The sequence below is a fragment of the Eimeria maxima genome, genomic scaffold, assembly GCF_000499605.1.
Source record: "Eimeria maxima Weybridge genomic scaffold, Emw_scaff183, whole genome shotgun sequence".
In the NCBI taxonomy this organism is placed as follows: Eukaryota; Apicomplexa; class Conoidasida; order Eucoccidiorida; family Eimeriidae; genus Eimeria; species Eimeria maxima.
The window spans coordinates 37,595-48,454 of NW_013564739.1; the positions used below are offsets into that span (position 1 = coordinate 37,595).

A 10,860-nucleotide genomic window follows, 5' to 3' on the forward strand; every position below is an offset into this window, starting at 1 on the left:
GTTGTTGCTGCTGCTGCCGCTGCAGATAATCTGCTCGCAGAGGCGTCGGCGGCACTGAGGCCCGCCGCAGTGCCTGTGGGTGATGTGGGGACTTCGACGCTAATGTAGCAGTTGATAGTCTGCAGCTGTTTATAAAAGCTGGAAAAGTGGAAAGAGAAACAATAAGGTGGAAATGTTGCGGCGGTCTGAGCTCGCTGAGAAGCACGTCAGCTGGTGTGTACTGCACAGGCACTACAATGTGGCTCTGGTGACTACAATGGGGCTTTGGTCTGATCTCTAGTAGCTCACTAACCGTAAAGAGAATGATTAGGCCATTAGGAATTAAGAAGTGAAATTAGTGATGTAATTGGTTCTAAGAATCGAGTACCGTAGATGGAACCTTTGGGTAGTAGGATTACCCCGCCAGCTACCACTACGGCAATGTAGCACAATTCCTAGTCACTACTTGGGAACCAGGTAGGCTCCTGTAGAGATCTAATTGGTTAGGAAGTAGAATTATTACTATCTAGGAGTATTATGTCTATAAATACGACTTTGGTGGATAGCAGTTATAGGTCAGGCTCCTGACCATGTCGTCACGGTTGATTTCCGCCCGGTAGGTTGGGCGCTGGCACCCAGCCATGACCGGGGTTAATCCAGAACAGTTCTATTATTCTGGGAACTTCCCTTGTTTATAATAGAGACTCGAATATGTTCTGGAACGTTAAGTATTGACTTAGGGGAAATTGGGTAGTTAGAGGACGCAGCTAGGCAGCCATACGCTATGAGACGATAAATAGGCACAGCCTAGGGCGGCCGCGCTCTACATTTGGGGGCCATCCCGTTCCAACCCAGTGACCTCTTCGCTATAGTTGGGTGTATAATAAGCAGCACCCGCAGCACAATTAAGAGACCATATAACGTAAGACGGATCGTGGTTGTGCCGATAGACCCGGGCAAACCGTGTGGGAAGGACAATGGGGCTCAACGCCGGCGCGAGAAACCCAACGCGGACTTAATTAGATGATCCCCTAGAGGTGTCAACCACTCAGATGGATTACCTCAGGGCCTTCAACGCCAATATTCCACCTGAGGATGAGAGGAATATGTTGCATATGACGACTGCCGTCGTCATACGGAGTTGATGTTTCTTGACACCGCAATACCCGCGGAACACTCGGGACACGACCTAGGCCGAAACAAGAGTAGACGGCCTCAAGAACGTTTCCAGCAAACATGTGATTCTGCAGCTGTCGGCGGTCTGAGCGCGATGAGAAGCACCTCAGCTGGTGTAGTGTCGTGCATAAGTAAAAGAAGCAGGGATATGAATGATCAGATAGGGGCCTGATATAGGCCAAGGAGCGTTGTGCTGTGCGGTTATTGGAGCCAATTATGCAGTAGCAGAGCAGACAGGCCCAATAACTCCTTTGGATCCTGTATTAACCTAGGATGAAGACCATTCCCCGCGGCCCACAGCCACCCTTGAGCATATATAATTCGATGGTGGATGGCCTCAGAAGCGTCAGGGGTAACAGCTCTCGGGAGAATGTAAGATGCGGATGGTGGTGAATTACCGCGAGATTAACGCTCTTACGATAACTCCCGGTTTCCACCTCCCTCCAATTGCCACAATTTTGGAATTGCTTGGGGGAGCTAAGTCTTTTGAACTCAAGAACTTGAGGCTGGGTACCATCAAATAAGGATGGCCAAAAGAGAACGATGGAAAGACAGCCTTCCGATCGGTCTTAGGACTATTTGAATTTAAAGTTATGCCTTTTGAATTAAAGGGCGCCTCTGCGACTTTTCAAGCAAATACCAATGCTTACGTACAACCCCTTTTGGGCCAAGGGGTTATTGCATATTTAGATGATATTCTTTTCTATACCCCTGATGTACCTACTCATGTCGATCTTCTTAGGAAAGTGTTGGACATCCTACTTGAGCAGCAGTTCTACCCCAAGTTTAGCAAGTGCAAATTTGCTAAGCAAGAGCTCACGTATTTGGAGTATACATTCAGTGCGGAAGGGATTAAACCTGCCACGGATAAACTTTCGGCCATTAGGGTATGGCCGGGAACTTTAGCTAACGAAACTCAAGTACGACAGTTTTGGGGGACCGTAAATTACTGCCGGATGTTCATGGGGCCAGATTTTGCGACGGTAGCCAGGCCGTTAGTGGAGCTCACGCGGAAGGGGACCACTTTCCAGTGGACCGCGGAGCATACGCAAGCCGTGTGCAGACTAAAGCAGCGTCTCATCTATTATACGATTTTGCAGGTCCCAGATACTTCTAAGCCTTTCGAATTGTATACTGATGCCTCGGGGTGTGCAGTGGGAACCTAAGGTACTCTAAGGGGGCATTTAGTTGCCTCTTGCCACTGAAGAAGCCCATTGGGTTCCTTATGGGGCATAAAAGTGTCATAGACGGACCTATCGGCGCCGTGGCTGCCCACTCGTGGCACCAACGTTGCCACTAGGGCCCCTTGGAGCATCCTTTGGAGTTTGCTGGGGGGTGTGGTGTGGTGGTCCATTGAGCCATCGGGGCTCAGAAAGCAAAGGGAAACTAACAGCGGGGTGTTTGGTTTAGAATTTAGGGTTTAGCTATTTGCAGGTGTACATATGAAGCCTGCGAGGAGTGTCACAAGCAAACAGTATACAAAAACACACGCGAGGTAAATGGGCACGAAAACCTAGCGCTTGTATCTACGTTCTCAGCTACTACACCCTGCTGCCGTGCGTCTCCCAACATGCTGCTGAATAGACTTGTACTGCAGACGCCTCTTCTGCTGATGGTTGCCGAGTGCAAAATGTTGGTTGAATTATTGGGGGCAGTTTGGAAACGCCAAAGGATTGTTTGGGCTACAGACGTTCGTCTCCCGGAGCGGCCCAGGGGACCTGGGAGGCGGACGCCTTCCAGTGCAACTACCCGACACTACTTGTGGCTCCAATTCCGCCGGCTTTCGAACAGCTGCTGCTGCAACCACAACAGAACGACCAGCAGCCGCAGTACGAGCTGCAGCAGGTAAGCAGAGAGGAGCGACATCGGGGATGCGACAACCAGCAGCAGCAGCACAACAGCCCCCCACACCGGCGGCAAGACGGTCATTACCAGCGGCACGACGACCAACGCCTGGCGCAGCACGACGACCAACGCCTGGCGCAGCACAACGACCAGTGTTACCAGCAGGGAGGCCATCAACAGTAGCACTGCTACCTGCAACTAGGCGGCCGTTTGGAATCCGCGTCTTTGATGCAAAGTGCGGAGGTTTGCTGGGAGTCGATGCACCGTGCTTGGGTGCAGCAATTGCTTGTTTTTCTGCTCTGTGCATGAGGGGGTCGAACCTTCTCTGATCAAACGAATCAAAGGGCTGCCGTCTTCTCGCTGATATCCGTTGGCAAATTGTCTGATGCTGCCCTACTCTGTCTGCAGCAAACCACCGACTGCAGACGGCACACTGCAACCTCCCTTGGGAGTCCAATGCTGCACCTGCAGCCCCCACGCTGCCACCACTGCTGCTGCTGCTGACCTGCGAAGCAGCGAGCTTGCGGCAACGCCGGAGGTGCTGCTCGAGCTGAAACCTTTGCGAATTAAGTCCGCAATGTTGACAAGACAGGATGCGCCGCTTCTCCTCACATATCATCTTGTGGATAGGCAGAAAGCCATCAGAGAACGCCCTCCCGCACCAACTGCAAATCAGCCGACGCGGACGCATCCTCGAGAACCAGCACAGCGGAGTCACAACCAAAGCCAAACCCAAACACACACAAGCAAAAAACCTAAGCACGAGCAGGTTTACTTACGTAACACGAGAGTCGACACACGAAGACGAAGAATGAACGGCGGAAGCCAAACGAGAAGGCAATGCGCCGAGCAACTGGCAACAGCTGCAGCAGCTACTACACCACGAACAAATTGAAGCACACAAAGGGAGACAGTCGTGATGCAAAGAGATACGGGATCCAAGAAAGAAAGAGGCAGTTAAGGCGGGGCTTCTAATTGTATGTGGAGAGTTCTCAAGTCGATTCGAGTGTCAGACGGCGTTGGCGAAGCGCCAGCGAGAGGGTGGGTGGCACCGTCTGTCCTGTTTGACAAATAGAAGTTGAATCATCTAAAGGGCATAATACGATTTAAACAATTAAAATTCGAAATTTAGCTACAAGGTTGGAATGAAAACATCTCGAACTCCTGAGAACCTCCTGCTCCACTGTGCGGTGATGTAACTGGGCGCAGACCTCGGAAACAAGTGAACAACAACCGAAGCATCATGTCCTTCATAATGAAGAAGCTCATTATTCATTCAATTCTGCAATAATCCATGATCAGGAATCATCGACTACCCAGGCACCAGGCTTCGTGCCGCTCCGGTGACTACACACGCACGATGGTGGTCTGCCAGGCAGATGTACCTGAATAGCTCGGGTCGGCAAGCGGATGCTCAAGGAACACCCGCGACAGTGATTGGCACATAACATTGCACTGTTTATATTGTGAAACAGTGCAAGACGCTTTTTAGACGTTTTCTATGATGTAATCAAATGAGAGAATACAGCGTAGACACCAAACAACCCGGGCCCCAGTGGCCTAACGGCGGGCGAGCGGAGGAAACGGACTCCGTCAGTTTTGTTGCTCCTTACAATGCAACGGAGGTTATTCATTTCGAATTATTCTCTTGAAAACATTGCAACGACGTGTTAGATAGTCGGGTATCTACTTGACGGAGCCTGAAACGTGTTCCACCCTTCCCTCCCACTTGCTGCATTTCGAATGCCTGCGCAACATCATCACCAGCATCACTGATTAGTGTGTAGCGCGGCTCGAGGCAAGACTTTCTTGCTGCTGGTTTTTCTCATTGAACAAGATAGCGGGTTTCTGCCCCTCCTGTGCGGTCGGCCTGGTCCAGGGGATGCTGCAGACACAGCAGCAGCACCGCCTGTGCGGCAATGGAACAATGTGCTGCGTCATAATCCAGACTCTCTCGTGCTCCCATCTGTAAGATATAAGAGGATAGGCACTGCTGAATATGACCGTTGTTCCTGCTGCTGCCTTTCCCATTCCCTGGTGCGGCCTGACCTTCGTCCTATTGTTCTTAGGAGCCGCCTGCAGCAGTTGCGGACTGCCGTATGACCATGTTGAGCATCTTAATGCTGCTGCTGCACCCAGAGGCAACAGTAGCAGTGACAGAGGCAGTGAGACCACCCTTCAGGAAAGGGTCCTTTGGGCGGGACTACAACCCAAGGCGCCCTTTGAGGGGAGGGCTGTAGATGTACAAGCAGCAGACGCATTCAGAGGGTTCCGAAACCGCCATCAGGAAAAGGGCGAAGAAAGAGTTGTAGACAGGGGATCCTTAATAGAAGGCAAATATCTGCTGCTTGAGCTTCTCCATCCGCCGTTATGGGCCCTTAAGGCTGCTGACGCAAGTAAAGGAGAGCCCTCTGGGCTGCTGCAGATACATCCAGGGTCTGTTGAGTGTGACACCGCGGCTGTAACTGATTCTGCTGCGGCTGGGAGCGGCAGCTGCTTTGAGGAGAGCAGCGGTGACCAGTGGCCCACCAGGCAGCGAACCCCACAATCCGCTGAAACTACGCGGTGGCTCCCTGGTTGGGCACGCCAGCAACGGCTGCTGCTACAGGAAGTAGCAGCAGCTTCCGCTGTAACAACAGGAGCAGCACTTGCTGCAGCTGTTGTGTCTGTGCGCTCCGAAGTCGTCATTTCCAGGCAGCTGCATGCGGGGCCCGAAGGCTTCTGCGTGGATCCCTTCATGTAAGAAACAGCAGCAGCAGCAACAACAAGAGCATATTAAAGAACATATTGATATTGAAGAGCACGCTGAACAGACACCAGAGAGAAGAGGCCAAGCCAATTTGTTTTGCGCCTGCAGAATCCTGCGATCCTTCCCTTTCTGGTTTCACCCCCCCTCATTGCCATCCCCAGATGCCAGCAGCACCACCGGCAGCAGCAACAACAGGTCTCGCTATCGCCTGTTCGGGCAATTAGGTGGTGGCGCATACGGGGAGGTGGGGGTCCCTCTGAGGCAGCTCCAGCTGGTTTCGTATCCTCTAGGTTACAGCAGCTGTTGTTCTCGCAGACAGTTACAGGCGCTGCTGTTGTGCTGCTGCTGCTCCGTTGTGCAGGTGTGGCGTGCGGTGTCTCTCGATAGTGAGGCCCCATTTGAAGAGACAGTACTCAAACGCATGCGCTGCGAGGCCATAGCAACACAGCCGAATGGCGAAAAACTGGAGCAGCAGCAGCAGCTGCTGCTTCAGCAAGAGTCAGCGCGGGTACGGCGGGGTTTTGCCCGTGAGGTATTTTTTGGTGGGTCTGCTCCTGGAAAGATGGCAGTCAGCGGTTACTGGTTGGCTGCAGCTGTTGCTACGTATCTTCTGATAGTGCTGCTGCTTTTCGCTGTGCCGCTGCAGGTCTGCTATTGCGGGGCGCCCCTCACGTCTCGCGTTTCGTTGAAGTGCTTCCTGATGGCCCCTCAGCTTCATCGGATGTTGGGGCTGTTAATTTGGTACCAGCAGGCGAAGCAACTGCACCTGCAAAAGGAGTAGCGGCAGCGGAGTCTGAAGTAGCAGCAACAGTAGAAGGAACATCAGCGGTGGCAGAGCCTGAAGTAGCAGCTGCAGCTGCAGCAGCGTTCTTGCCAGAAATGAATTTCGAAGACCTGAAGCGAGCAGCAGAGAGCGCGAGGCAGAGTTGCTGCAATCGCTGGCTGGTCTTTGCCAACGAAGGCATCTCCTTGACGCCTCTCTTCTTTGCCGCAGACACCGCAGGCAGCGGCATGCTAACGCCAGTAAGCCCTAGGACACAGCCAGTGGCAGGCGTAGTACCAGTAGCAGCCGTATCACTTGTTTTTGATGTTCTTTCCTTGTATTCGATTTGTTTCTGTGTTGAACCTTCAAGCGCCTCAATGTAGTATGTGCTGTAGCCCCACCCCACGCCCCATATTCGTTGCGTTCACTCTTTTTGTGGTAGCTGTTTCTTGTTCTGCTGCTGGTGCTGCACGTAGAATGCGCTGTGGTGGTACTTAAAGGCTTCAGCACGCCTTCATCCCCCACCTCGCCGTGTGCGGCAGTTTGCTGCTGCTACTGCTGCAGCAGCAGCAGCGGCAGCAGATGCGCCATTTTTGCCACTGTTACTGCAGCTGCAGCAGAACCCAAGTGAGCTGCTACTGTTCATTCGCTCCGTGCTACAGCAGCTGCTGCAGGCGCTACAGGCGGCGCATGCGCTGAACGTTACGCACCGGGACGTTAAGCTTGTAAGGCTGGAGGTGTGGGTCACAAGAACAGCGCAAGCACCAGTAGAACCGGGGACAGCTCCAGGTACAGACAAAGAAAGGCACAAAACATTTCGATGCATAGCCGTATGGCTTGCACCTGCAGATTCTCTCTCTGTCGCTGCTGTTGCTGTTGCTGCTGTTCAGGAAAATGTGCTGCTGCAGCCTTCTCTTCCAGTTTCAGTGCGTCTCGTCGACTGGGGTAGTGCTGCAAGTAACGATGAGAATTCCCCTGTAGCGCGAGGTGAGCTGCAGAGGACCAGCTTTGCTGCATCTGTGTGCGTGCATCAATCTTTCGGTATGGGGATGTACCACTTACGTTATCTTCGAGCATACACAGCACCAGATAGGACTGAGACACACAACACGCGGTGAGATGTGCTGTCCTAACACTTTCTCATCTGCTCTTTCTGATGCTCCTGCTGCTGCTAATTATCCTTCTGTTACTTCTGCTGCTTCTGCAGCGCTGAAGGCGCTATGGGGGGAGGAGACTCTGTCAGTTTTTGAGGAATCCGACGGCTACCAACCACCTGAAGTTTGGGCTGAGGCTGCAGCGCAGGCAGAGCTCGAGGCAACGCAGCAGCAGCAAAAGCAGCAATATCAGCAGCAGGCGTTGCAACGTCAACCGCAGAAAGAGAAGCAGCAGCACCAAGGGCAGCACTGTTATGGAGCATGTGTTGGCGGCAACCGCGACGGAAGCAGAGGCAGTAGCAGCAGCATCCACGACCACAGGAGCACCAGTGCCCCAGATGGCGCAGAGGAGGACGGCAGCAACAGCAGCAGCAGCAAGGGTTCTTTGCACAGGCCGCCTTCTTATGACATTTGGGGTGTTGGTTTAATATTCCTGAAATTGGCCCTTGGTAATCCTTCTCCTCTCGAGCCTCTCGATGGCAGGTGGCGGGCCAAAGTGAGGACAGGCTGCTGCGGAAGCTGCTTTTGCCGCTACTGCTGGTGTTGTTGCTGCTGCTGTTCCTGTTATTGCTGATCGTCTTGTTTCCAAGCGCCGCTACTGTTGCTGCTTCCGCTGCTATCGCTGTTGCTGCTACCGTAGTTTTTCCTACTTTAGTTGCTGGTTCTGCGGACATTGGCTATCAAAATGCCACTATGGGTGCTTCGTACTACATTTGAGGAGGCTTATGAATTGCGTGATGGCTGTTGCTGCTGCTGGGGAAGGCGTTTTGCTGGACCTGCTGATGTCTTGCTTCTGTGGCGGCTGTTGCTGCTGCTGCGGATGTTGCTGCTGTTGCTGCTGTTGCTGCTGCGGAGGCTGTTCCTGATACAGCAACAGGCTTATGTAGGGATGTGTTGCTGCAGCTCATTAATGGTGATTGGTGGTGAGGTGTGGGTGGGTGCTGCAGCTTTATCGGACGTATCAGGGACAGCCTGCTGCTGTGCTGCAGCAGCATCTGCTGCTGCTGGCTCTGAATGACTTGTGTTTAATCCCATGGCCATCTGACAGGTTGCCGACCGCTGCAGTCTCCACAGCTGTTGCTGCTGCTACGCCTACATCTTTCTTTGCTACTGTGAGGTCGGCTGTTGTTTCCGCTGCGGAGCGATTTTACCTTAGTTGGCTCGACCCAGACGGAGGGACGCAGCAGCAGCAACAACAACGCAGAGACCTGCAACCGACAAATGCAGCAGGAATGGAGCTTAAGAGGAAGGAGGTCACCCACGAGGTCAGCAGCAACAAGCACCAGGCGCCGCTCCGATGCATGCACACAGTGCGGCTTGTTCAAGATACTGATACTTCAGACATAATAGTGTTCAGGATGTTACTTCAGGCATATAGTGTATATATTTTTCTTGGTGAATGAATAAAAATTCTACCAAAAAACAACGAATGCATGCATTTACATAGATGATGTACCTGTCTGCTGTAAACAATCGATACTAGTACCTGTATGCTGTTAACACTATAATACACTATAATACCGTTGAAGAGGAAGATACTCCGATACTGAGCTTGTTCTGCGAAGGCCAACAGACAGAAAACACAGCAGCAACAAAGGCAGCACCAACAGCCCCTTCTTAGCTCTGTTGTTGTTTTGCTCGCTTTAGGACATGGGGCTTGACCGGCAGAAGCCGTTCGCGCTGCTGTCGCGGTTGCTTGGCACAGGGGGTAGCGGCGAGGTGGTGGTGCGGCACCACCAGCGTGCGGTGCAGCCGCTGTTGGTGTTGCAGCAGCATCAGACAGTGCAGCTGCAGCGAGGACTCTTGGAGGCGGCTGAGGACGATGGAGATCCTAATAATGAGTTCGGCGAAGTTGCGGGGACGCAGCAAACAAGACAGAACCACCAGGACTGCAACGACGCCATCGTAAACCAATATCTCAGCCTGCTGCTGCTGCTTCTGCTGTTTTTGCAGTGACAGTCGCTTCGTGGTCTTGCTGAGGGTTGCTACCCTTGTATATTACTGGCTGCTGTTTTTCCCTCCTGTGCATCTGCGTGTCATGTAACTGATTTTGCTGCTGCTACTGCAGTTCGCGGAGCTGTTAAGAGGTCGCGATCCTGCCGGTGTAGGGGTACCGAATCCGCTTGCTCGTGATCTCCTCAGGAAGTTGTTGGCATTCGACCCCCAAGTCCGTAGGGTGTATTGTTGGGTTTTGGGTCTGCGGCTTAGGGTGCTGTTCTACGGCTTGAGTGTCGATCCGCGTTGAGCGTTTAGGGTCTTGGGTTTTCGCAGGAGCGTTTGTCGGCTGAAGCAGCGCTGCGCCATCCCTGGTTTTCCGTCTCTGCTTCTGCTGCGGGAGCGGTAGACGAGCAGACCAACCCAAAGCCCTAATCCCCAAACGTTAAGCCCTGAGTGCTGCACCAGACGTTTGCTCCGTTCTTATCCACCAATAGAGGGCGCAAAGGAGAGTTTGTCCCAATCCTTGGTTGGGCATACAGTGCTTACTTGCATGGCTAGCTAGCTACTTGATGAGCTGTAGCTGGCCAGCTAGCCGCTCTCTATGGGTCCTTCGCCGCTCGTGTTGGGCCTGGATTTCTGTGGGCGCTGAACGTGGGAGTCACCTATTCGTCCTTAACTCCATGGAGCAGTCTCGCGACTGAAAGGGTCGGCGGAATAGGGGTCAGATGATGCAGAGACCTCTTGCTGTTTCTACAAAACGGGTTATTACGTGCAATTATTGTTTCGCTGAAGTCATCATTACTGCCCCTAATACTCCTTTGTCATTCTTATGGTTACTGTTCATATCATTAGCTTATGATTATTGTTGCTCCTTCCCCTTACTTGGTCGTCGATATTTTTATTGCTTGCTACTATTATTAAGCACAACTACAACTGCCATTGTGATAAGTAACACAAATTAACCAGCTGCTGAGTGCCGCAAGAGCGGGGAAAGTACTAGCAGCGAATAGTTAGTTACGCTGGCAATACTCATGATTATGATTCGGTCTATTATTGTACAGCATCATTATAACAACTGCTAGCATTGGTACTGCATCATTGTCGTAATTAGTTGTTGCAATATTGGTAGTTCTTCCACTGCTTCTTACCGTCACCGTGACGAAAGACCGAAGACCTCAGGTCCGCAAGCACTGGATTTGGTTCAGGTACTGGATGAGGTGCACCGGATGAACTATATATATATATATATATATATA

General features: G+C 52.2%; 2 protein-coding genes across 2 annotated transcripts; both read left to right on the plus strand.

Moving 5' to 3' along the window:
* Window positions 1-1,428: 1,428 nt before the first annotated feature.
* EMWEY_00020200 (hypothetical protein) lies at window positions 1,429-3,183 on the plus strand (the record flags this gene model as incomplete). The annotated part of the gene is made up of 4 exons (XM_013480346.1): window positions 1,429-1,527; window positions 1,767-2,042; window positions 2,256-2,302; window positions 2,811-3,183. 4 exons carry the CDS (start codon window positions 1,429-1,431, stop codon window positions 3,181-3,183), a joined length of 795 nt encoding a protein of 264 aa, XP_013335800.1.
* Window positions 3,184-4,999: 1,816 nt separating this feature from the next.
* EMWEY_00020210 (hypothetical protein, conserved) lies at window positions 5,000-10,036 on the plus strand (the record flags this gene model as incomplete). Its single annotated transcript, XM_013480347.1, has 11 exons — window positions 5,000-5,739; window positions 5,858-5,993; window positions 6,111-6,276; window positions 6,396-6,772; window positions 6,989-7,237; window positions 7,403-7,499; window positions 7,720-8,162; window positions 8,614-8,931; window positions 9,314-9,571; window positions 9,735-9,833; window positions 9,938-10,036. 11 exons carry the CDS (start codon window positions 5,000-5,002, stop codon window positions 10,034-10,036), a joined length of 2,982 nt encoding a protein of 993 aa, XP_013335801.1.
* Window positions 10,037-10,860: the final 824 nt, after the last annotated feature.